Raw genomic sequence first — 27,149 nt, 5'->3', positions numbered from 1 at the left:
CAGACTAAAGCAGAAACGTATGCTCTTATTTAATCATTCAAAACAGATGACTTCATCAATCTATCAATTAATGGATTCAATACGACCTGTTAGTGATCAAAACACCAGTAATGTTTAATAACATTAGCAAATAATACTCTTTAAAAATGAAAACTTTATGTTGGATCACAAGTAATTTACCAGTAAACTTCCAGCTGAAGGACGTTTTGAACTCTTCCAGAGCTTTGTCAGGCATCTGAAAATAAAACACACCCTGAAGCCAATAGGAATCAATTTTCCTCTGTACCATGTTGTAATACACTGCATTGTAGTGGAACAAAGCCACCACTCTGCCAGCTTCAGGGGCTTTACAGTCTGTATAAGACACCTTCTGTCCTCAGACCTAAAATTCAGAGAAGTAAAAAACTCATTTGACCAATGTGCAAACTATCCTCAAAATAATATGCACAATACTTTGCAAAGTCATCTGCCAAAAATCCCTAAAAGTAGACATCCTGTTCATTTAAACACATCCATTCTCTTGATTATCCTCTAGAGGAAGGATCCAGTCTTTCTGATTGTTATTGAAAGGCTGTAATTGCCCCTTTATGTTCCTGGGGGTCAGTTTGCGTTAAAGCCCTCTGAAGAATCTGCACTGAATCTAAACGGCTGCCTCAGCAGAGACCAAGAGAAGAGGGGCGTCCTCAAAGTCGTTGACTGTGAGTTAATAAAGAGCAAGAAAGTGTTGGAGAGTGTGAAGAGTCCATTTCCATCCTTACATTTACTACACAGACTTGCACTTTCCGCTCCTGTCTAACCTTGTCGGGAAAACCCCAGCGGACAGACTTGTGATGTCGGGACAGCTGTCAAAAGATCAGATCTGTGTTTCAGGATCAAGTTTTTGCTTACAGTGTAACTCCACTCTCCTGCTCATGATGACCCTCACTAAGACGAGCTGTCAGCAGAGTGTTACAAACAATACCCGCCCGCCTTTCCTGTACGATCCAGAGAGCTCGTCCTTTAGTCCCTGACACACTCCATCTGCCAGAGACTATCCAGACCCTGCAGCCTTTTACTCTCAGGCAATGTTATTTAAAAAAAAAAAAAAAACACTGCTCAGAACTTAAAGTCCCCCACCACTCAAAAAATATGTCCTTTACGTTTCTGTCCTCTAAAATGTCTGACCTTTTTATTTTTTGACATACTTTAAAACGTGTCTGGAGTGGGACTATTAAGTAAATGAGACAGGACACTTAGGAAACAGGTAACACCAGCTCTGGCACAGTCAGTGTCAGGTAAGCAGCGCCACACCAGCGAACTAAAAGACATATTGCTGCAATAAATGGTTCAAATCTCTAGGTGAGTGTCCTGATTGAGTTGGTTAAAGGAGAACTTGGGGCCTATTTTCATAGTCTTGGCATCGTGTCGGTTATGATAAAGACCTCCGCGTGCTTCAGTCACATAGTTGCGTCACACTACCTTCGCCTCCGTCACGCTGCCCGGCTGCATCCGTCACATCGCCCCGGATCTCTCTCCAACACTTCTGCGTCTCTCTGCGTGTGTTTGCAGTCTTGCTGGATGGCACTTTTGTACTCTCTCTCTCCTTAAAGCCATTCATGGTGCCTCACTTGGTTTTACCAGTTGTAAAGTTCATGTGTGCATTAGGTGGCTTGGTTGTCAGATTGTTGTCGGACACAACCCCTGCTGATCGTGCACTCAGAAATGTGGTAACAGGTGTGGGACATTGATCTTTTGAAGCAAACTGAGGCCCTTCCATTGTTCTCATGAAAGTTATTGTAGTGAGAAAGTAAAGAGTAAACTGACGAATGTTTACAACACAAGCCTTTAGTTTTTGATCGTTTGCTCGTGTTCCTTGCCCTGTCTGAATCCTTTTTAGTGATGTCAACTATTAACGTGCACTGTTGGTGGTGGTGCACTGTTGGTGGTGGTGCAATGTTGTTATTAATAATACAAATGAGGGCCAAAACTATGAAAATAAGTACTAAAATACAAATAGTACAAAGTCTCTCCTTGGATACCTGCACATTATCACACAGCCAGAGGGTTGGTGGGAAGTTGGCTTTCTGCTGCTTATTTCAATAAATGCACAACCAACAAAGCAGTATGGATGCCAACCCTGACCACACACAGACACACACACACACACACACACACACACACACACACACACACACACACACACACACACACACACACACAGCTTCCTGTATTGAAACACAACCTCATGAATCTGTTGCTGTGTTTCAGAAAATGCTCGAAGCCTCGGAGCTCAGTAAGACCATCCAGTGAGGAGGAGAGGAGGACCGTCGGCAGCCGCTTCGCACAGCTTTAACAGGTGTCACAGTTGTTTACACTGACGCACATTTACACGTATGTATTAAGACCAAACCACTCTGAAGTTTGTGCGGCTGGTTTCTTACACAGTGGTGCGCTGCTTATCTGTAATATTTTCACAGCTTCACTGAATGGGGTGTTTCTCGGTGAACTTCTCCTGTTTTGGATACACAGCTTTGTACCTGATGTGTTATGTTGGTCTCTAAACGAGGATGGACTGAAGTGAGGATTCATGTTGGGGTGGTGTGGTGGGATAAACAGGTGTTGAAATCACAGACGAATGCTGTATAATCACATCCTATACTGTAGCAAACATTCATTTTATATCCATGACGGTTGGTGAAAGTACACTATTTTCCGCTATATATGCGTTCTTTTCTTTGGGTTGAGTATAATCAGTAATGTGGTAATCATGCAAATGTTTCAATTTGTCCACGTAATTACTAATGAGTTCTAAGCGTGCAGGGAGATGGTGTATACGTTGCAAACCAAAGCCTCCATCCTAAATGACTGTCTTTAAGTATTAAAGCTGCTTGTAATTGAACATATGCACCATGTATATTATCTTGAGACCTGCACTCCAAGTATGGAAGCAAAAAGTGGCCATGAAGTTTTCACTCTTATAAGCAAAAAAAACCCTAAAAGCCAATTCATGCTAAATGTTTGAGACGGACGGAGCCTTCTGTCCGTACTCTGCGTTGATTTTGTCACTATTTGCTCTCAAAGGGTACGAATACGGCGTAACGGAGCAGTATAACCGGGAATCATGAGGGCTGTGTAGCCAGTTTCTTCGCAAGACACAACCATAGAACACTATGGTTGTGTCTTGCGAAGAAATTTTAATAAATGGCAGGACAGAATGGCGATGTATGACCTAGATATAGTAATGTTTGCTTTATTCATGATGTCTACGATGACTATCGCCCTCTACAACGCTGTTTCACCATTATGATCTCCTCAACCGTCGCCACGTTTGTTGTTGTCAGAGACTTTTGACTCTGCTGCTCTCTAGTGGTTGTATTGCTTAACATCTTTACCAATGTAAAAGATGCATTGGTACTGTACGTAGGCAGTGACGGTTACAGCGTTCAAAATGAACGTATCTTTTTTCAAATCTGTTAGGTGAAGGGAGCATAAATGAGCCTTCACTGTGAAATGTAATCACTAAATAAATACTTGAGTTGCATTGAGATGTTAAACACAATATTTTACTTTGAAAATCATCCATCTGGATTTATGTGGTGACATTTCTAAAACGTAAAAGGAAGTGCTCAGAAATTCTGAAAGAAAGTCAAATTGCCAATAGAAAGCAAAATATAAAAAGCTGTATTTATGTTGCTCAAACTTTGTTGCTCACTTTTGGATTTCAAAATCGAATCAAAAATCTAATCAAAATCAAAATACAAGATATGAAATTCGATCTTTAACATTGGGGCTACAACTAAAAATCTATCCAGCCTGAATGGAAAGTAAGAGCTCCGTCCTGTCAGGTTACAGTCAGGTGATCCAAGAGAGATCCTGGAGTTTCATATCGGAATATTGGACACTGCGAAACTTGACATTGCTTTCTGGGAATTCTATTCACAGAAGATGGTTTTCAAAATAAAATGCCATGAATTTAGTTAAATATTCAGTTGTGATTAATTCTCACAGTTCACACATTCAGTTGCTTATAAGATTGAAATAATGACTTTCCTTTTTTGCTTCCACATGACAAATGTTGATTTTTGTTGGGCTGTCTTATTGTAGCATGTGACGTAACCAGGGTATTATCAGCTAGTAATAATATCAGTCTGTTACTTCCAGTGTAGATTCATATGACTTGAAGTCAAACCATGCACTCTTCTTACACCCCTGGTGCCTTGAATTGCAATACCTAACTGAAAGAGTTTTTTTCTATGCTCTACGCGCACAGTCGTGTTATTTACATTACTTAATGTATTGAAACTGCTGTGGAGAATAAAGTAGATTGAAACCTCATGCAGAAGGAAATTAAATGTGTCCAGCTGTGTGTTTGCAGCATTATTGGATTTGAAACATGTCGACCAGGAACTCCGCTTTCTTAGTTCCTGGTTGAAGCTCCACGATGTTTGTGAGGAAATGAGGAGGCAAGTTCATTGAAAGATCAACTCTACTGGATAAACTGGGAGTGTGCCATCTGGTCTGGATTATGGGTAACCTGAGTAGAGAAGCGGAGAGTGTGCCAAGCATAGAGAGTAAAACCTCCTCAGTGTCATGTAGCACGTTGATCACAACTCCCTGCTTTTCAACACCTTTAACGACCAGGATCACAGCCTCAAGTCTCCAACTCTAACTCAATCATACGGTTTAAAGCTGCGTTAATCAATAATCTGATATCATCGATGGGTCAAATTGATTATATATATTATACTCGTTTGTAGTAAATAAACTGACATTTGTCACCCACTTTTCAGTCCCCTTCAGCTCTATGGAGCATTTTAGTGTCCTTCTGCTCATTGTTTTGGTTTTCTGGCCCTTCAGCTCAATGAGATGATTTGTCACTTGAGTCATGGAGAATAACTCCGCACTAGAGAATCAAACAAGAAAGTCCCAGAAGACCACATGTATGAGACAGTATTCCACATTTTATTTTTGGATATTACCATAGCTATATGTAACTTCTGACAACAGGTATCAACTACAGAATAATACACTGAATATTTCTGTCAGCTCCAACTTTTTTTTTCTCTCCTTTTTCTTCTTCTGCTGCTTTTTGGTCCAGTACATTTGGGGCTGATTCTCTCTCCTCGGTGTCATTGAATGTCAAACATTAAAACACATGCACGTCATTCACCTGGATACAGCTGAGTTAGACAACAGTCAAACAGACCTGACAGTATGAATAGGCTTTGTTTTTAGCTGAGACACCCATACAGTATTACTAATTATCATAAGGCTAGATTACTGTACAGCTATGCACCAAAGGGTTCACTCCGCTGTTCTAGATCAAGAGAAAGAGCACCGTATTTACAACTTATTTACATTTGGTTTTAAAAAGAAAACTCAGACAACAACCAAAGAGACAACAAAAAATATCTGAAACAAAGCTTTCCTTTTTTTCTGTTCAGTCCAATGTGGCCGTTGTAAGGCTGCACAAGTTTGGAATTGAAAAAAAAATTAAAATGAAACTAATAAACATGTTTCTGTACAAATAGCTGCAACACTCCGGTTAGCTTATTGCCAATGCCCTTAAAATAATTTCCCCTTTACTGTCTTTCATCTATCCATCTCTCAGTCAGCTCCTTTAAAGCTGGAAATCGAGAGCTTTGTCATCTGTGCAGGTACACACACACGCACACGCACACACACACACACGCACACACACACACACACCTACCTACCCTTGTCCGCATTTTCAAACAGCAGATCGTTCCAAAAAATGTACAAGTTTTAAAAATAAACTTTACTTTTCAACATACTGTATATACATACTCCATACACGAGTCAACACACTGCACCCACATGTTGTGCAGTAAGCTTTGGGTGACATGTGGGTGCAGGTGGGACTGAAAGAAGCCAGCAGAGGTCAAATCAGAACAGACTACTTGGATATTGGTAGTGAGAGCCAGACATAACTAATGTTCTCTATCAGCAACTACAGCAACACACAAATATGAATACAAAAAAAACAAGAATATCTCATTTCAAATATACGGTCAGCAGTAACGTTATCTTGCTACAGAGTGCACAACCACCAGGTTTCCTCCTGCTGTCTCATTGGTTTAAGTAAAACTGTGTCGCCTCCGTAAAGAACCACTGTCCAGATTTAAAGGGGTTTTGACAAATGAGCTGAATTCATTCTTGTAGAAAGCATTTTTAAAAACAACATAAAACAGATTGTCCAGACTGGAGTCAAAATAAAAAGATTCCTGCACGTATTCATAGAAATGTAATCCACTTTATAACCCGGCTGCTAGCTAACGTAACATTCAGAGGAGAGGAGTGTTTCTGTTTTCTGCGTCAGCTGCCTGCTACTGTACAGCACTGGAACTATTCCAATATTTGTATTTTTTATTTTTAACCACAAAGGATCAGGGCTGCTGTTATGAGAATTTTCTTTTAGAAAACGTCATATTTTAATCATTTTTTGGAGAATAAAGTTGTGATTTTAAATGTAAGACAAAAGTCACATTAGTGGAATAAAAACAACATTACAAGGAAGTTACATTATTATAATAATACTTGGTATTATGAGAATAAAGTTCTTGTCTGACTATTCTTGACATTGACCTTTTCCTCAAAATTACAACTTTATCTTAAATCATTACATTTTTTATAGTAAAATTACAATCTGCAGGGGTTTAAAGCAAGACAATTTGTGAGCCTGAACTTAACCCTTAAAAAATTACTTTTTTCAATCAATCAATGAATCTCTGACTTATTTGTAACATTACGACTTTATTCCTAAATTATGACTTTGGTCTCATAATATTGACCTTTTCTTTGAAATATTGACTTTATTCTTGTAAAATGTCCCTGCACAGCACAGCTTCTACGATCATGTTTTCCATCCTATATCCAATTACCATCAAATCAAACCTTCCTCATTTTAATATGTTCTAAAACCAGCATTTTATTAACTTTTAAAAATAAATATTAGTTCCACTAATCAGCAGGGTGGGTGGGGGACATAAAACCAGAATAACACTGATAAATGTTAAAAGCAAAGAAGATGCCCCTCAGTGACAGAACGGTGAGACAACAGCAGAAAGCACCAGGTTTGAATGTTACCAGCTGATTGAATGGGCGTCAGCGGTTGTTAGGCAGTTGGTGTAGCGGGCTCCTTCTAACCCATAACTATGAGGCCGATAACCACTGAGAATGGCCGTTCAATGGAGTGGTAGCATTCGAAACGGGTGTAGAAGGCAGGTGTGTTGAAGGTGAGGTGATGTGAGCTCAGCGATCTGCTACAGCTAAACACCGCAACTAATGTGTTCAAACCGATCCAAAGTGAAGAGGGACTGAGAAGTGAACATGAAGGGAGAAGCCGGACGAGTCAGAGAGCTTTCAGATGACTTGGCAGCAGTTGACCGGAGCCGAGGTACAGAGCAGGCCGTCTCTGGAGCCTCCGCCCCGCTGGATGTTGACGGAGATGGTCTTCTCACACAGAGGTAGTTGAAGCACGCCGTTTTTCAGAGCGCCCAGGTTGCTGCGAGTGTCCCTTACGCCTGGCCCCGCCTGCGTGCCGGGGGAGCCGTGCGCCGCTGTTTTGCGGTGGTGGTGGTGGTGGTGTGCAGTGTGGGTGCGAGGCAGGGTGGTAGTGGGGAGGGTGATGGTGTCCAAGCTCCCGGTGGAGCCAATGCACATCCTCCAGGCTGATTTCTCCTGGATTTTCACGCTCCCTCCTGAGAGGCTGCCGGGGTCTATGATGAACTTCCCCCCTCCTCCTCCTCGGCCCCCACGCCCCCCGCGGTGGTGCTGCAGCTGAGAGCTGAGGCACAGACTCATCAGCTTCAGGCTCTCTACCAGCTCGGTGCTGCGGCTCGTCGTGCGGGACGAGCGGGACAGAGAGCTGAGGGAGGGGTTAGTAGTGCTACTGTTGTTACAACAACTGGAGGGGCTGTCTTGTCCTTTATTACCCCCTCCTCCTCCTCCTCCTCCCCCACCACCACCACCTCCCCCACCACCGCCTCCTCCTCCGTTGCCGCCCCCGCCAGGAGGACTCCCCCTGTCTGGCCCAGAGGTTCCCCCTCCCTCTCCGGGAGGCTTACTCTGCCCTGAGCTGCTGCCTCCACCGTTGCCCCCGGAGCTGCCAGGAGGCCCCTCACTGCTGTCCCTTCTGTTCCATCCATAACCAAAGCCAGAGTCTTTATCCAGACGCCTGCGGTGGCTCTCAGAGTCGTCGTCGCTCGTCTCTGAGCTTGAACACGACGACCCCCTCCCCTGGCTCTTGCGGCGGTGGTAGCGCTTCTGCGTGGACCCCGGGGATGAGGAGGAGCCGGCACCGGCGCTCACGCTGGCGGGGTTCCCGGCCATGTTCATCTTGAGGCGACTAAGTTTGGGCGGCAGGCCCTCGTCCATGTCAAAATCATCGTCCGACTCCCCTTCCTCCTCGAAGATCTGGTTGAGAACCGGGGCGCTCTTCCTGGAGGTGAGGCGGTTGGTGATGGAGGGGGGCTTACGCCTCAGGATCACCTGGGTCGGGTGAGGAGATGGGTCCTGCTCTTCCTCTTCCTCTTCATCCTCCATCACCCTGAAAAAAAACATGAGACATGACTGATGTGACTTTGTTTACCAGTTACCATAGAACAGGATCACAGAGCAACACCATGTGAGACAATTTTTCATTCAAGGAGGGCTGGAACTAATGATTATTTTCATGATAAAATAATATTCCTATTATTTTCTAGATCATTAGTTGATCGGATCAAAACCATCAGAGTTGAAGGTTCCAAAGTCCATAAATATTTAGTTTAAATTGCTGTAAAGTGGGAAATCTTTAAATCTGAGAAGCTGGAATCCAACAACGTTTGGCCTTTGTTTGATAACTACTGTGGTTCCACACTAAACCCTTTTTCTTTCAGTCATAATGGATGAGAACGTTTTGGAAAGGCACAAAATTACAACACTGAAACTGAAAAGGGAATCCAAATATGTCCCACCTGAACAGGCAGGTTCGCTGCTTGGCTGCTGCTGAGGTAGATGGTGTGGGGACCCTGGTGGTCCCAGAACCAGACCCAGGAGCGGGGCCTGAGGCAGCAGCAGATGTTCCCTGGAATTAGAGCAAATTAAAACAGGATGTTAAGTATCCAGTGCATTCAACAGCCACATTCCTTAAATATTCCCAGTGTTGGAAAATGAAAAACCAAGTGTGATGAACATGAGCGTACCTGCGCTGGTGGCCCTGGAGAGTCTGTTGTGTCCTCGCGTCGGCCCAGCTCCATCAGGCCTTTGGAGCGATGTCCGTTGAGCAGGTTCTCTGTGCTACGGGCCGGGGACTGGGGGCCTCCAGCGTGGGAGATAGAGGATGCTGCAAGGCTGTCCTCTATGTCCTGGTGCATGTCCATTCTGGTGGGCCATGACTGCCTGTAGAGATAAAACAGAGGATTCAACTTTTTATACATTTTTAAGTTAAAGTATTGCACTTAACAGTGGGGTTATGTAAGTGAAATCATATTTATTTATTCATTATGTACACAGTCTTGTACCTTTGTCCTTTTCTTTCCTTTTTTAAAATATATTTTTTTTGTCTAGTCTCATGACAATTTCTTTCAGAATTGGTTGAAGTTCTTTATGTAAGGATTTTCTGAACCATGCATGAATAGTAAAATCTCTTCAGGAGCGGTTCAAAAGTGTACGGTCTCCGGTGAACTCTGTATGCTTTAACACAAGATTTATAGTCAATGTCTTCCCTCCTCAAGTGATTTGCAAATTTATCAGCTAGTAGAAACTTTTTCTCAGAGTTATACATGGTAGATTATATCTGCAATGGAGCAGGGAGATGATGGATACTGCGGAAGTGGTTCCACTGAGATATGGAAACGTCATACGACACGTTTCTGACCCAAGTGGGTTGAGTGAATCCATCTCCTCTGTAAAAAGCTGCCATCACTGCACTCAGCTAAGACTCTTGTTTTTTTTACCTAATAAGCCCAACAGATGTGATTCTGATCGCAGGACCTCTATGTGCTTTATTCAGTGTTTGTCATTGTCTCATAGCGCTGCCGCACAAAGGCCACACTGTGTATGTTTTCATTGTTAGCTAAACCACAGCTCTGCCATTTACTGACAGTGAGTAATGCACCAATTAAACAAAGTCTGCCTTCAGTCTCTAGACCTGGAAGACATGCGGAACAGAGTTTGTAAAGCCGATTAGTCAGCGTCAAAATATAATTACATTATACTAATGTAGGACACAGTGCCATCCTGTGTACAATAACTGAGAGATGGAAGCCTTTTTTCCAAACAACAGTGAAAGAAAACACAAGTGTGCCAGCTTATGGGAGAAGTGTGTCATCGCTCAGGGTTTCCCCCAGTGTAATGCAAGCCTGCTGGGCCTAAAATTACTCTAACCCGTGCTAAGCATCTGGAAAAAAAATTGAAAACTCAAGATGTCTTTAAAATGACTCTTATAGTGGTATGAATCGGTAGGAAACTTAGACATCCTTTTCAAATCTCCAGTCAGCTTCAATCACTAATGTAGGACTCTATGGAATCTGCATGATTTTTTTTTTTAATTATCAAATTTGCAATTTTGTCTGTGATTACCATTGGTCTGATTCCAATTAATACTAAAGAACTGCTGGTTCTGTTGTGGCTTTTTCACAAGAGTCAGTGCTTGGATAAATTATTCCCACTCCTTCTCCCAGCACTGGCTCTTGGTGGCTGCAGACACTGGTAAGTTACTTGTCTTTCGCAGTGGTTCTCAGACATTTTTGTCAAAAAAGCACACCATTTATGAAAACAAGTATTTCCAAGACAAACATTTACATTTAATTCTATGTAAACCATCATAAATAAGACTCATTTTTAGGCACACACTAGTCTATCGTTCTGTGAATAGCTCAGGTCAGCGCGCTGGGCTTTGAAGCCAATTTGACATAGTGGCCAAACGGTGGAATTGCAACTCCTCTGTACTTCTTTGTTGCTACTGGGCCCAAAAATACTTTTCCCTATTGACTAAAATGGTGAAAGAAGCATCTACAAATCAGTGAATAAATTCGGAGCATCACAGCTCCCACGAAAATGGCTCGTTTGACCATCAGAATTTGATCCATTCTGTCTGATTCTTTACATTTGGAAAGTCTAGAAGAGCCACACCATTAAATCATTTAATCCCCATTCAAGTTAGCAAAGAGCTAAACCGTAACTAGACGGCTGCAGGCCATAGTCAGCCTGCTCTATGCCCTTAGTGCGGAAGCAGTGCCAATCATCCGGGTATTTTTAGACGCAGCAGTTGAACCTTTTTGGCTTCATGTGCCACTGAGCAGTTTTCATATGGATGAACGGGGCTCTGCCTCAAACACTGAATCCAATTCTCTTTATACAGCCATGATACAAACATGCAAACATGCAAACATTTACGACTCCAGATATTCCAGTGATCTGAAGATGTAGCAGGCTAAACATCCATTCTGTCAATGTAAAAATAAAGATGAATGATGACACCTGCAGTGTGTGATTGGCAGTACTGATATGTAAGTGTTACACCTTGTACACTTTCTACACTGGACTGCATATCAAAAGCAACCGTCCACCTGCACAAACATTCTGATTTCACAGCATGAGGAATGGCCCGGCCCGCCATAGAGGCCTATAGACATCAGCTCATCGTTCAGCATTTTCGGACCAAACGGACTCCCTGAGAGGAACAGCCCCCTGGGGAGAACAGCATTATGAGAACTACAATCTTTGGTTTTTCAAAATTGTTTTGAATTGTTCTTAGTGCGAACACAATAAAAGGGGGGATCCTTAGAACCGTGGGCCTCATTCACCAACCGTCTTCTCAGGTAAGAACAGAATCTAGTACAGTACGACTGATAACGATAACAACAGGTCAGACTACAGGGAGGGGGTTCAGCATCTGACAGAATGGTGTTCCCACAATAACCTGGACAAAAACCAAGGAACTGATTGTGGATTTCAAGAAATAGTCCAACAGACGCTTCACTTCCTCACAAAGTTAAAGCACGCTCATCTCCCTCACCACCTGCCGACCAACTTCTGTCATACAGTGGTAGAGAGCCTCCTGACCTACTGCTGTACGGTGTGCCAGCTGCACAAAAGAGGACAGGAAGGACCTGCAGTGGGTGGCGAGGGCAGTAGAGCGTGTCATCGAGACACACTACCACCCCCCTGCCCCTCAGAGACATCTACACTGGACTCCAAAAGCGAGCCAGCTGTACTGTAAAGGACCCCACTCACCCTGGACATCACCTGCCCCCCCCTCTGGGAAAAGATACAGATCAGTGAGAACCAGAACCAACAGATATAAAAACAGCCTCTTTCCTCAGGCAGTAAAATGCACAAACCCTTCTCCCCTCAATCCCATCCCTCTCTAAGATCAAAGTGCAATAAACCCACCGCCCAAGTCCTCACATTGTATAATATTAAAGGACTTAAATTACAATAATATTTTCAATAATTATTTTCATTATATTACAAAGCATTATAGTTTTTGAAATGCAATAAACACTACACTACCACTTCAAGTCACATTTATTATGTTAATTGTGAACCCTGCCATCCAATAGGAATTGATCGTGCTATTTAAAGGCCCAAAGTCGACCTATTACTGCACCCAGGCTACTTGTACAATGGCATATTTACTGCTGCTGCAAGATATTCCCCTGAGGAGAGAACAAGTCTTCCAGGACCATGTAGATCTTCTTGCAGAGTGCAACTTAATATGACAGCTCAATTGTTTTTAATTTTTTTTTTACATTTGGAGGCTAATGCGCCATCCTCTTTAGACTTTCATTCTGTAATTCTTGACTCGATTCTCTCAACTTTTCTTCTCAATTTCTGTGTGCACACGGCCCTGCAGGATTCGCACCCTTTTATGTAGAATGGCGGGGAGCTAATTAGGATAAACTGGCACATGCTTTGAATTTACAATGAGATTTATCATTATAAGAACACAGGTGCAAAGGTGCATTCTGCAGTTTAAAAACACTCCATGAATTTTCATATAATTTTCTAAGGACCTTTCTCAAGAACAAATTTAACAACAAAACGTAGCAAGACATTGGTGTGTGATGTTCTTAGAACTATGAAAATGTTCCTCCAACCTGAAAACACCTATTGTCACCTACAGGTCACTGTTGCCATGTACATACAGTCTGTCTGTAGGCAACACTGAAAAATGTTTCCTATTAGCTGTGTTTAATCTTTAAATCTTGAATGTTTTCAATAATAGCGATGTAATAAAACAAAAAAACATCTTGGATGTAAAGAAAAACTATTGCCTACATGCTTGAAATTGGCTTATAAAAGGATTTCTTAGACTTCAGGAAGAGAAATGTCTCCTACTGAAGCCTCCTCTTCCTTCCTCTCTTCGCTCTTCCTTTTAGAACTGTACACCATCCAGCTCCATTCTTCCTTTGAAAAGGAACAATGTTGGCAAGGAAGCAAAGAGGAAATACTTGGTAAGCTAAAGGGATCAACTTTTCTTACCTTTTACGATTTATAATGACTGAGCGGAGTCAAACTTTCATCACTTACCTCACCAGGGAATGGGAAGAATGTAAAACACATCACATGAGTTAGAATGATGATGCAAAAAGAAAGAAACTAAAGTCCAGATTTGAAATATAGCGAAGAATCCGTTAATAGTTCCAACTATTTTCTCTTCCATTTCCTCCACTCCACCTCTCCTGAGCCCAGCAGGTGGAGGCCCAGTGACCCCAGAAATGGAAATGAAACCTTTGGAGCTCTAACTCAGTCTTAAGCAACTCCGGCTGGGCTTTGCCTAGGGGGAGGCAGACAGGCTGCAGTGAAGGGCGGTCAAGTGTGATAGGTCAATTACCCTCTTCTCAGCTCATACCATGACTCATGATGATGAGCAGTGATATTTTTTCGCCACGCTCTTCACAGCGGGAGAAAGATTCTCCTTTGGTTCAAATAAAGTTGTGTTTGTTCTTTACCTGAAGTGTGCCTTGATGTTGCTCGGGCTGGAGGAGCGAGTCTGGACCTCCTTCTCCTGCTTCTCCCTCAGGATCCTCTCTGCTAGCAGGTAGTATGTGGCCGTGATATGGTTGTATTTATTGGTCTCCAGGGCACTAAAACAACACACATTAAGAACAGAGTCAAGGGCAATAACCAATAATGGAAATATCTATATTACGGACAATTCAATTAAAAAATAATCTAATAACACAATATGACATTCTGTGTATTACAGGGCATTGATCAACTGTCGAATGTCACAATAACTCATATCTCAGCCACCACGGCACTAAATAAATGTGGCTTGTGAGTGGTTGAATTTGCAGATTTCTACATATTTCTAGGGCTGCAACTAATAATTTCATAATAGATCTGTTTATTATCTTCCTGATTGTTTTGTCTGTAAAATAGTGAATAAAAGGTGAAAATGCTATAATTTCCCACAGCCCAAGGTGACCTCTTCATGTCTTGTTTTATCCGACTAACAGTCATAATCCCAAATATATTTAGTTTACGATCATATATGACATGAAAAAACAGCAAACATATTTTAGAAGCTGGAACCAACAAATGTTTTGCATTTTGGCTTAAAAAAATGATTTTAAAAACAGGGTTACTAAATATTTTCCATTTCAAAATTCCAGACTTTTCCAGACTTAAATTTCCAGACTCCTCTGAGGACTTTTCAGTCAATATTAAACATCTGAATGCCAATTATAAGATGCTTATGTAAATAAATTGTTTTAAAACCCAACTTAAAACACGTATGTTAAATTCTGAGTGATGTATGCCATTATGTTGCCAAGTAATTACACAACATTTTTAACATACGTATTGTAGCTCATATAAGTGCATGAACTCCAAACCGAGACATGTTCAATGCACAGCATTGTATTCAAGCTAAATGCTAAAAGAGTACAATTATTAACTGTGTACCTGCACCCCCTACAGACAGTAACAGTAGGGATGGACAATTAACCAGGAACTACGAACGAAAACTCGTCTTTGCTTCATTGGCTTTAGATGGAGTAAATAAACTTGTAAATATATAAAATAATCATAAATAAAAATAAATTATGAATAAAATGTAGACAACATATATGGAAAAAAAATATATAAATGAGAATCACAGTCGCACAGCAAATGGTAACCATGGTAACCTGGCACCATTCTACAGCCAGCTTGATTAGTTTCATATCATCTACAGGCCGGCTGTGTTGCGTTGGTAAGCTTGTTTTTATTTGTTATTTATTAATATATTTCTTTTTAGAAAGTGAGATAATAGTCTGGAAACAACACAAACATTTTTCCATAGTCTTTTCCCTTTTTTCAAACTTATCCAGACCTGGAAATTACTCAAATTAAATTCCATATTTTTCCATACTGTGTAGGGACCCTGTAAAAACTAATATGTGATTATCAAAATAGTTGCAGATTGATTTTCTGTCCATTGAAGAATCCAATGAATTGTTTCAGCTCTGCATATGTCAACAACTTTAACATAAAAGAAATGAAAATACGAAAGCAAGTGAATTATTTCAGCAACACCAACACAAGAACTTTCCACAGGAGAACGGCAAACCGCACAGCACTGACGCATGGGCTTAGTGGAAACCCTGCAGCAATCCAAACACCACAACACAACAGGGAAGGACGTATTCCAGCAGCAGGAAACTGTGCTGTGGTTGAAGTTTTCCCCCAAACACAGCACTGTGTCACTGCGTCAGAAGTCAAGCCTGTCTGGCAGGTTTTGATGTCAGGCGAAGCATGTTGTCAAGTTTTAGATGTCTGTCTCACCGCAATATTTAGATTGGCAAAGCTTCAAACCTGCATTCCATAGAGGTAGTGTCAGAGCAGACGCCATCACTTGACTGCGAACTAATGCTGTCACTTCTTATTATTACTAAATTACTACAATGATTTTGACTTTTGTTTGAACAAGAGAACACATTACATTCTGATGGTCCAACAGAGGGTGCTCCCTATAAACGGCACCTATTACGCCCTGAGAACAAAGAATCATGACACCAAATCATCAAGTACTTTTTTGCTTCTACACCGCAGATGACACAATGACTGACAAAGATAAGGCTGTTTGCTGACGTTGTAAAAAGCAGCTGCCTTACTCAACAACTACAACACATCTGAGGAATCATCTGCTAGCTGCCACCCAAGTGAGGCAAATTCAACTGTACAACCTCATCTGCCTGCCTGCTTTTCACACACAGTCTCCTCCTCAGGAGGCAGGAGCTCGTACAAAGGCAATCACCTATAAGACAGCAAGATTTATAAGCAGCACGTTGGGATTGTTTCTGGGGAAGGTATAATGAAGGAACTGGAGTCACGATTTAAATTCTGAGTCTCACCACGTCCCAAGACGCATCGTACAGTTGTATGATGCCACAGGGAAATATAGAGACTACACTCTATGGTATTGGTATTTGGGTTGTGCCTGAATTCATTAAGAAAAATGGCAGCACTACTGCACACAGCTAGCAGGCGAGGAATATTTAAGAGAAATGTAAAACAAAGTAGCAAACATCTCTTCTCTTTTACTGTACATATGCATATATATATATATATATATATATATATATATATATATATATATATATATATAGTAAAGAGAAGAGATGTTTGCTACTTTGTTATATATATATATATATATATATATATATATATATATATATATATATATATATGAGATGAGATGTGTGTGTGTGTGTGTGTGTGTGTAATATATTAGTGTCCTTGAATAAAAGATCCAGAACAACATTCTCCCTTACAAGATGTTTCTTAAAGTTATTGCTAATAAATAACAGTTAGGTTGACATTACATTACACCCTTTCTACACCCCAAGAAAACAACCAAACTGACCTGAACTATAGATAAACATCTCACAGTCTAACACGTCTCAAGGACCAGGCTATATAATTAAATTAAATAAATACATTGTACCGGCTGACCTCTGTGACCCAGATGGATTGTCTGAAGTCTGTATTCAAAGCCCATATATCTTAGCAGCCGGTAGCATTAGTGCTTAATCTCTGCATATTAATAAAACCAATGCTGCCAACAGCTGTACACACAGTGGAGGAATGAGAGCATTTATGCACTGTGCATGTGTGCTTATACTCTCACTCTGAGCTTAAATGTTCCTGTCTGAAATGGGTCATTCCCCTATTGTTATAACCCATTTTAACAGGTGTCTCGATAAAAGCCTCTGAGCAGCTCAAGGGGCGTTTAATGTTAAACATCTGCAATTTGTATTTTCATTCAGAAATTTCTATTACTAAATGTGGTGCCACTGTTCAATTGAATCAAGACGGCCACAGCTGATTGACTGGCAGTCAGACTGTAGCTAACGAAAAACCTTCAAGAGTTTTGACTTTTGAGGGTTTTTTTACCGCATAGTCTGGGATAGCTAGGCAAGCTCTTTGTTGTGTGACACGCTTCTGAAAAAGAAACTGTACCAAACAGGAGTAGATATATCGTATAGCACGAATGTCGTAACAATGTCACACACACTCTGACACAACAGATCCATCAAAGATTGATGCCCAGAGGGGAAGCCTTTGAGCTACAGATGTTTAGTATCTCATGAGCTTTTCCACAGAACTGTCAACACACACGCGCACACACACACACACACACACGCACGCGCAGTAGGTGCAGCACACGTGTGCACACAAAAAACTTGACTGCTGTTGTTTACCAATCAGGTTAATTTGAAACAAGGACTACTCCAGGAATTGATCACTCACGCCCATCCCTAATCGAAACTAAGAGTCGGTATATTTCCAGAAAAATTCTGGCCAATACAAGGGGAGATCATTTTGGGACTTTCTATATACAATTCTTACCCTTTTAATAGTGAACTGATATGGGAGGAAATGCACCTAAAAAAGAGATAGTAGGTCTTTCAGCATTCTGAGGTTGTGTATTTTCGGTCATTGACAGACTTTTTTTGATGGGAGAATCTGAAGGCCGTCTGTCATTTTGACAGAACACTGAGGGCGATCTACAATAATGTACAATCGAGCCTGTTTCTAACCAGTAGCGACAACCTAATCTTCACTTCACCTGTCTCCTCTGCTCTGCAGGGATGGATGCGGTAGAAAATAATGGACAAGCACGAAATTCTGATAACATATTTGGCCGCAGTGTTTTAAGTGTTCTCCGCTGTCACTTTTTAGATTCTAAAAATAACATGTATCAGATCTATAGCCTAATAATTAGATTCTTTTATTAATCAGATATTCTTAAGGACCTGTCATGCAATCATGCAAAAACTGAAATAATGAGGCAGCTTGTTTAAGGATTACTGTAACAATCTTAAATGACAGTGAAGTGAGATTTTGAAACAGTAGGAGAGACATTGCTACATTTACGCATTTATATATTTAGTTGGCAAAAAGGTAAACAATTGTTTGCCTTCTAAGTAAGAATATAATCACTTTTACATTATCAAATCTTAGAAAAAAAACAAGAAAATAGTTTTTTTTCACTAAAATACGCACAAACAGCAATCACTGAACAGGCTGAAATAGGCTACATCAGGGTTATTTAATTCATTTGGATTTGAGGCCGGTTGATGAAAATGATCCAAAATGAGGGGCCAGAAAAATATGAGCATCACATTAATGGATATTGTAAAACAATGCAGCGACATAGGAGTACATACAGTATATTGTCTTTATTTTATCAATGTAAATATTAGTCATAGGCCTCAAAGTGCAACAAGTTTGTCAAAAACAATCCTTGTTGAATGAACAAACCTGTTAACCAGAGGTTTACACTCAATTATTGGACTAAAGTAAAGTTTGAGGCTCTTCTCCTTTACTTGAGTATTTTCTTTTCATGCTACTTTATACTTCTCCTCCACTATAAATCAGTGGAAATATTCTACTTTTTACTCCACTACATTTATCTGATTACTTCAGTAACTAGTTACTTTACCAGGCTGACAAGCACATATGAAACATTAGTTTATTCATCAAAAACTGGACTAACCCTAATGAACGTAACATAAATGCAGAGTAGCAGGATTTTTATCAACTTCTCCTCTTTACACTCAGATGTGGCTGCAGAGTAAACACAGGCTTCACAGAGACGGAAACTAAAACTTATCTGGTGAAGTGACGGTTTTCTGTGTCAACTTTTCTTTTTTTCAGAGTAGAAAGAAAAGTTGATGTGGTGATTTAACCACAGATTTAACCAGACTGAAACAATTGAGAACAACAACAATAGAGCGAAGCTTAGCGAGCTGTTGCCAAGAGGATTCAGAAACCCACGAAGAAGAGCGTAGCGGGAACGTGCGTAGTGGGAGCGTGTGTAGCGTTGTGGCATGAAGCAAGTGTTCCAGCGCACCAGGACTTGGCGCGCTGAGACGTAGCGTTGGACATGAGAAAGGGCAGCTATCATGAAGAAGACTTACGATACGTTGCACCTCATAAACCGAACGGTACACACGTATACCGAACCGTGACATGCGTACCGAACGGGACAGATTTTTTTGGGTAAACCAATCCACTCCTATGCTGTACTGAAGACTTGACCAACACTTCTTTGCATAGCGTTGACATGAAAAGTGACTGCACCTGTCGGTGTCCCAAACCCTTATAAATGCATAATTTATAAGCTTGTTCTGTATATTTTAATTACTAAAATATTAAAATGAATAAATGAAATATATCTTTATCATTTTAAGAAGGACAATGGCGGGTAATAATAGATAACAGAATGTTTAAGAAAGTCTAACTTAACCACTGTGGACTGGCATGTTAAATGCATGTCTATTTAATTGAATTTGAACCATCATCATCATCATCCCACCAACATCAGCCGCCCTAAAATTGCAATTCGGCCCTGTTTGAGAACACGCACACCAACGCATGCAACAGGAAACTAAATTTCTGTTTTTCCCTTCATTTCTATGAGACAGGTTTTCAAATACATCTGCTTATGATAGTAAAATGTTTGTTTTTGCCTGCATATTCTATATGAATAATAAGAAAATAATCCGTCTGTGATATGTTAATTTTGTTTCTATTTTTTCCCCATGGAAAGTTTCCACTTTTAATATTCACAGAATTTTGCAACCCTAGTCGACACTCAAAGTGCTGTGTGTGTGTTTCTCACCATCACACCCCAGGTAGCCAATAGAGAAAAGGTAAACTGTGAAACAAATGCTGACAGGAACAAGTGCCAACCTGAAATCATGACTCTGAAATCAACAGCTGTTCACTCTTTTATTTTGGAAATGTTCTCTCGTGCAGCCCTCCCTCAGCATGTAGCAGCACAGCAGGTTTCTCTTATAGCCGCAGGGCGAAGAGAGGACGTTTCTTTAAATGAAAGAGTGTGCTGTGTTATATGGCTCCTCACACCTCAGCATACCGAAGTGAAACAGAGACAGGTTGAATCACATTTTATGAAGGCATTAAAAATGGAACAGCGTGACGGCATTTGGCTGTATGCAGACTGTGGGTCTAGTTGTAATTCATGTGTGTGGGTGAAAATTATTTACTGTTGAATTACCAGATAATATGGTGCTCAGTGATTTTGTGCGAGGATTTGAAACGCGTAATGAAATAAAAGGCCCCATAAATAAATAAATGTGCAATTATGAAATGAAACCTTACTGAAATAAATAAATGTGGAATTATTACATACAAGTCCTATGAAATGGTGGTACTGGTTTCCATTAGCAGCCTTGAAATGTTGTGAGCCACCAGCTCATGTCCACAAATATTGATTGACCCTTCCTCGACCATAAGAATAACATGCATGCATTTCAAAAATGGGTGTAATCCCCCTTTAAGGTAAATGGCCAATGAAAGGCAGGGTGTTACATCAAACCTATATGTGAGCAATGTCACAGAGCATCGCCAAGCAAGGGAAGCTATGTTAAATTCTTGTGCACAAAAAAGCACATCCTTGAGCTCTTTACTCCAGAACACCAGAGAGAAAGACAAACATAGCGCAACTTACTCCACTATGGCCTCTCGGTCGGCGATGTCTCCTAGCACCATGCGCTGAATGATGCTGTTGTGTTCCTCATCTGACAGATTTTTGTGGGAGACCAGGGGAGTGTTGTACTTGGTTGCTGGGGATGGGTCGACCCCCTGCAGCCAGGCATGGCTCTCAATCTCCTCCAGGGAAGCCCGTCGCTTGGGATCCCTCTGAAGCATACGGTCTATCAGACTGAAGCCATGAGGAGAAAAGAGTAGTGGGATAGGAAGAGTGGAAGGGGAAAAAAGAGAAAGAGCACAAACAAATTAATCTAATGGAAACGGAAATCCTGCAAAATGGTTACACATTATCGGTTTTACTGATGATAGTGTGACGAAAGATGTGGACATTTGGTCCTGGTTAATGCTGGCAGTGTAAGATAGCTGTACCCGGATGTTATGTTCAAAGTGAGAGCAAACTAGATGAGTCACTTGAGGATAAATAAATGCTCCTGGGTCTTGAAGAGCCCATCTGCATGCTTGTGAAGTACCGGTGCTGACTGACTGCTTCCCAGGTGGTTGAATGTCTCCACCTGCCGCTTCAGCCTGAGGGAACAGACCCATCAGGAGCATGTTGTCAGAACAATTGATGAGTGAATGGTGTGACTCACTATGTTAAAACGTGTCCTACCATTGTCGAATTCCTTCAGTTTTGTTTTTTTGCTGATAGTTTTCGTTCATATCGGCAGAGGGTATAAACCATTTGTGTGCAGGTAGAATTAAAGTATAATGTTCAAAATCTTAAATTATTGATATGATATGAAAGAAAGATTAACTGTGAGAATGTGACTCCTGAAACTGATGCGACACAGGAGGAGATGTATCACTCTCTTGGTGTTGAGGAATCTACAAAAAAATTCCCAGCTGTTCAATGGTGTTAGAGTTATCCTCAAAGCAATTTCAGTCAAAAGCAACTGGACTTGGTTATTTGTCTAGGAAGACGTTTCACCTCTCAAACCGAGATCATCAGTTCATGTACGCATCTGACCAGGCTGGGACTGGTCCAACTAACTAGTAAAGGTACTAGGCTTTAGCTGAAAAAACGGTTTTGGCCGCGGCCAAAAGGACAGTGTGAGTAGGCTCTGAGACCCCACTTATCTCCAATTTACAATGCTGCCCTTTCATCCCTTCCCAGCAGATTCAACGATCTAACCTCAGAGAACAACTGTTCACAAATGGCCCCATGTGACTCCAACGACGGCCACTCTAACGTCGGTCTTTGGCACTTGGAGCACAAAGGGTTTCAGTGACATCATCACCCTTGTGGGAGGTTAAATACCTGGATCTCCACACCAGTTAGTCGGACCAGTCCTAGCCTGGTCAGATGCGTACATGAACTAATGAAGCCTCTTGGATGAGTGGTGAAACGTCTTCCTAGACAAATAACCAAGCCCAGTTGCTTCAAGAACAAAGTTACACACACAATTCACTTGTATTAGCATCAGCTGATATGACCTTCAAGAGAGTTCATTCATGTAAAACACAGCAGATGAAAATGCACCAACCTGCAAATTCACTTTTGTAACATTGGCTTTAAATTCCCTTGTTTGTGGAATCTAATGATTATGCAAAATGATGGCCAGCTCGAATAATCTTGATTATGTGATATTTAATACTTGCCGGCATCAATGTTTTTGACATTTTAACTGGTGAAAGCGAAGGTCTGTGTCGGCTTTAACTGAGAACTGCTGGCTGATACACTCGCAGTCTAGAGCCTGGCTACCGCAAGGGAGGGCTGAGCTGCAGGGCTGAGCTGGACAAAACACAGTCGAGCACAGTAAGGAGAGGATCAGATTGTGACCTTCACTTTAACTGATACCGATCCATTAAATATGTCCGGATTGACCCCAATACCGATCCATTGGATTGGCTCAGTCGTCCGTTAAACTTTACTACTCAGACAATCATTTGCAAGAGGCTCAGATGCTAGCACTCTCCCTGGGTGGATACTTTCTTTTTGGAGCGAAGCCAACACTTCAGCTGTCCGTCAGACCAGGACTTGTTATTCGAGTAAAGTCTAACCTGTTTTGTCTGTATAACACACGGTATGTCGATGAAGAGCAGATGGAGCCGTTGAATAGGCTATATGGTGTATAATGCACAGTGACAGACTGTGTGAGACATTTGCTTTGACAGAGATGAGGATGTGAATCTACAGCTGGTGAGCTGGGAGCTTAATTCGACACAAATGGCACTGTTGAGAGCTGAGATTGCAATTTAACAGGATTAGGTGGGATATGGGATCTAGTGAGAAGACTAAAATTAATACAGGAAAAAAAGAATCATGCATTCAGAATCAAGCCATCTTTATCATCTGCATAATAAGGAAGACAAATATGTACATGGCAGACTGACAAAGGCAGAAAAGATTAAACGATTTGTGACATGAAAACAATGCAATGGGACTTAATGCAATGTGAACAATCAAGGCCTTATACAATAGGTGCTGTCTCTGTTGAACCCACAATACTGTAGGTTTACTTGGACCACATATAGTATGGTATGTGAATAATTTTAGTGACAATGGGTGTGAAACTAACACAAAAAGCGAAAAAAAAAAAGGTCTCAATAAGCTCTGATGATAACTGCATCACCGCATCACAGTGATGTGATGCTACCGCAGTTAAGTTACAGGACCACAATTGGTGTGTGATATGAAATATAATAAACATTGCACAACACAATCATTATTTAGTTATCTGCCTGTCTTCCAACCTTACAAAATAGTTTTTGTGTTGGCTCCATAAGTAACCAACAGTGTTTATGTATCGATTCAATGATTTTATTTCCCACGCCCACCTAGTGAGTGAGGAAAATCCGCCTCTATGGACACAGACATGTCTACTTTCTCGACAGTACAAGCAAGGTTGTTGATGCCCAATAAAAAGGAATTGAATGAGTATATTTATTAGGGGTGGAACGGTTTACCAAAAAAATCTGTCCTGTTCGGTACGCATGTCACGATTCGGTACACATGTGTACCGTTCGGTTTATGAGGTGCAACGTAGCGTAAGCCTTCATGACCGCTGTCCTCTCTCGTATCCGTCCCAGCGCTACGTCTCAGCGATACATCTCAGAGCTACGTCTCAGAGCTACGTCTCAGCGCTACGTCTCAGCGCTACGTCTCAGCGAGTCAAATCCCGGCGTACTGGGAGACTTGCTCCATGCGTGCCCTGTAGGAACACGGCCACAACGCTACGCATGCTCCCGCTACGCACGCTCTTTTTCATAAATCAACACGTCAATGTTTCTTTCTACTCTGAAAAAAAGAAAAGTTGACACAGAAAACCGTCAGTTCACCAGAGAAGTTTTTGTTTCTGTCTCTGGGAAGCCTGTGTTTCCTCTGCAGCCACATCTGAGTGTAAAGAGGAGAAGTTGATAAAAATCATGCTACTCTGCATTTATGTTACGTTCATTTGTGTCAGTCCAGTTTTTGATGAATAAACTAATGTTTCATATGTGCTTGTCAGCCTGGTAAAGTAACTAGTTACTGAAGAAATCAGATAAATGACCGAACCGTGACCCCAAAACCGTGATATGAACCGAACAGTGGATTTTGTGAACCGTTCCACCCCTAATATTTATCTACATTTTGCAAATGTGGCGGAGAAGTACAGAGCCACAGAAAAGAACACTCTGCTCCAGTGTAATCCCAGAGATTCTCCCTTCACTTTTGCCAAGCAGCTGGTAAGCATGACATAGGAACCTCTTGGGTTTTGCGGAGCTGCAGTGTTTATTCACAGGAAAACTGTAAAGTACACTGTACATTTACCACAAAATGTTTTGCTTTGCTTTTTCACCACAGTAAGAAAAAAGCCATACCGTCACAGTACTAGGTCTGAAATAGGTCTCTAACAGCTACACACAATCACATCCACCCACCTTCATATACACACATAGGCTAAAGCTGAGTGCCATGTGCAACCAAGCCAGTGCATTGCATTTGGCTTTACTGAATTCATTTTTTCCAACTCTATCAAAACCCCAATTGTATGTGTGCTAGAGTATGAGCAGACCATGGGATGGAAGCGGCAGCATAACAGGCTGTAACTTTATGTCAGTCATGTCAGGGATTAGTAGGAGCGAGGCAGGCTCCCTTAGGACTACAGCCAGCAGCAGCAGTGGAGAGGAAGGGATGGCCTGACTATCTGTGATGGAGAAATGTGTCATCCAAATCCAATGGTATGACTCTTTGATGTGTTGTTATCAATAATTGTTGGTTAGATCGATTCAAATCCGAAAATTTGCTGGATTTGTTGCATTAATGACGCAAATTGAAGACTGTTTTGAATCTATTTAGTTTTGTACCACTAAAGGACAAGATTACAGTTTGCATAAGATCTGAGGAGAGCCCCTCTCTGATACGTCATGTCTATTATTGTGTAAATGGACAGGGGAGGGATTAATTAAGACCCACTGTCAGAAGGCTCTATAGCCTTGGTCTGCTTAGATTAATCTATATAGTGATAATACCCTCAGAGACAGAGGCTGTGGCAAACCAACAGCTGAAAATACCCAGAATAAACTACTGGACTGGAATGTAGCGTTAGTTGCTGCTAGCTATTCAACCCAGAAAATTGTGCAAATATATAGTTATCTGCCTATTTTTTTCAAGTCTGTTCATTCAGAACAGTCTTGCATATACACTATATAACCAACAGGAACTGTTGGACATGGGATCTTGCAATCCTGTGAACATTATCAGTGCTCTCTGACTCACTTTCGCCTAGACAACGGGGGCTTCAAATCCAGGGCTCAATCGATCAGAAGTGTTTAAAGAGTAGAGACTGTAAACAAAGAAGGAAAGTTAAGGGCTAGGCTAAAGCTAACTTGTCATCGGCTGTAACCACCCAGGATTTTCCTCGCCAAGTGAACAAAATGGAAGAACTAAAGCTGCAGATCACAGCTCTCATGAATGAATTATGGTCTGCGACATCGTGATTTTTACAAAAACATGGCTCAATAGCAGTGTTTCTAAAAGCATCATTCAGTTAATGAGACGCTGCGTCCACCAGGTGGATAGAACATCTGATGACTTCAGTAAGACCAGCAGGGCGGACTGCTCATTTAAGTGAACAAGGCTTGATGAACGGTAATTATTATCCTGTCCCTACCATAGTGACCTGTCAATCTCAAGCCTTAGCGTTTATATCACTCTAAATGTTACCATAACGCTGGAGGCCTCCTGTGCCGCGCTAAGAGAGCAACACTAAGCTGCTGGCTAAAGTCAGCAACCTGGAGTCCCGGAGCAGACACAACAACATCAGAGTGATTGGATTACCAGAATCTGTTGAAGGTACGCGGCCCACAGCCTTCTTCACAACGCTGCACATGGAGCGCTTACCGCACACTAGCTGAGAAACCGAAGCCGGGGCAGAGACCACCGGCTGTTATCATCAGGCTGCACAGGTACCAGTTGAAGGAGAAAATCATACGCGAAGCATGCGCCAGGAGAGGCCAGCTACAATACAGAGGGTCTCCCATCGCCATCCACCAGGACTATGCTCCGGAGGTGGTGGAGCAGTGCTAGAAATACAGAGAGGTGATGTCGGAGGTTTTCAACAGGGGCTTCAGACCCTCGCAGCTGTTACCCGCGAGGCTGGTCATCACGATGAAGGACAGAGGCAGGAAAAGGCTCTCTACGGTCACCGAGGCATAAGCCTTCATAACATCCAACCGCACAGAGGTGCCCTGATGACCGCGAGAGAGCTGTTGATTTCACCGCAGACGAGCTGCTGTCAAGTTGTCTGGATAACTGGGAGTTGGTGTGGTGCTGACTGTGTCGCTGTGCTATAACAGCCCCGGACTAACCAGAGTTTATATACAATTAGACGTTTTGCACCTTGCTGTACAATAGCTGCACTTTTAAGGCCTGGAAGCCAAATCCACTTCCTTTATACAGTCTATGGTTGGTATGTTGTCATGTAGCTGTGTCTGCATGTGACATCCCTGAACCACTCTTATTGCAGACCAAAAAAAAAAAGATAATTTTGACCTGGAAGTATGTAAAATAGAGATTTGTTTTTAATTGCATTAAAATACATCTCCCTAAAACTTGTGCTTTATGTGAAAGGGACGTTTTTGGATAGGATAAAGTAAAAACCTCTGCTGATGTGCAGGCATTTCTATTGCTCCAAGCACCAAATTATTAGCATCCCTGTAAAGTGCAAAACACA

The 27,149-nt window shown here is 41.6% G+C and overlaps 2 protein-coding genes across 6 annotated transcripts in view; one reads left to right on the top strand and one right to left on the bottom strand.

Annotated features, from left to right (window-relative positions):
- The window catches only part of ano10a (anoctamin 10a), a 35,062-nt gene extending 30,748 nt beyond the window's left edge, over nt 1-4,314 (top strand). For 3 of the 4 annotated variants that reach the window (XM_083919078.1, XM_083919079.1, XM_083919077.1), the window contains one exon: nt 2,248-4,314. In XM_083919078.1, coding sequence (XP_083775204.1) covers nt 2,248-2,332 — 85 coding nt within the window. In that variant the 3' untranslated portion in view covers nt 2,333-4,314. The remainder of the gene's footprint in view (nt 1-2,247) is intronic. The other variant, XR_014593314.1, reaches the window with a different exon arrangement.
- Nucleotides 4,315-4,988: 674 nt separating this feature from the next.
- snrka (SNF related kinase a) overlaps nt 4,989-27,149 on the bottom strand; it is a 50,880-nt gene continuing 28,719 nt past the window's right edge. For both annotated transcript variants that reach the window (XM_083918820.1, XM_083918821.1), the window contains exons 4-8: nt 20,954-21,166; nt 13,941-14,075; nt 9,186-9,381; nt 8,958-9,067; nt 4,989-8,548 (exon numbers count right to left, since the gene is read on the bottom strand). In XM_083918820.1, coding sequence (XP_083774946.1) covers nt 7,363-8,548; nt 8,958-9,067; nt 9,186-9,381; nt 13,941-14,075; nt 20,954-21,166 — 1,840 coding nt within the window. In that variant the 3' untranslated portion in view covers nt 4,989-7,362. The remainder of the gene's footprint in view (nt 8,549-8,957; nt 9,068-9,185; nt 9,382-13,940; nt 14,076-20,953; nt 21,167-27,149) is intronic.

This window comes from Echiichthys vipera, assembly GCF_963691815.1.
Source record: "Echiichthys vipera genome assembly, chromosome: 8".
Classification (NCBI taxonomy): Eukaryota; Metazoa; Chordata; class Actinopteri; order Perciformes; family Trachinidae; genus Echiichthys; species Echiichthys vipera.
The sequence above is the reverse complement of the archived record's forward strand: the minus strand, read 5'-3'. Positions and strand labels throughout refer to the sequence as shown.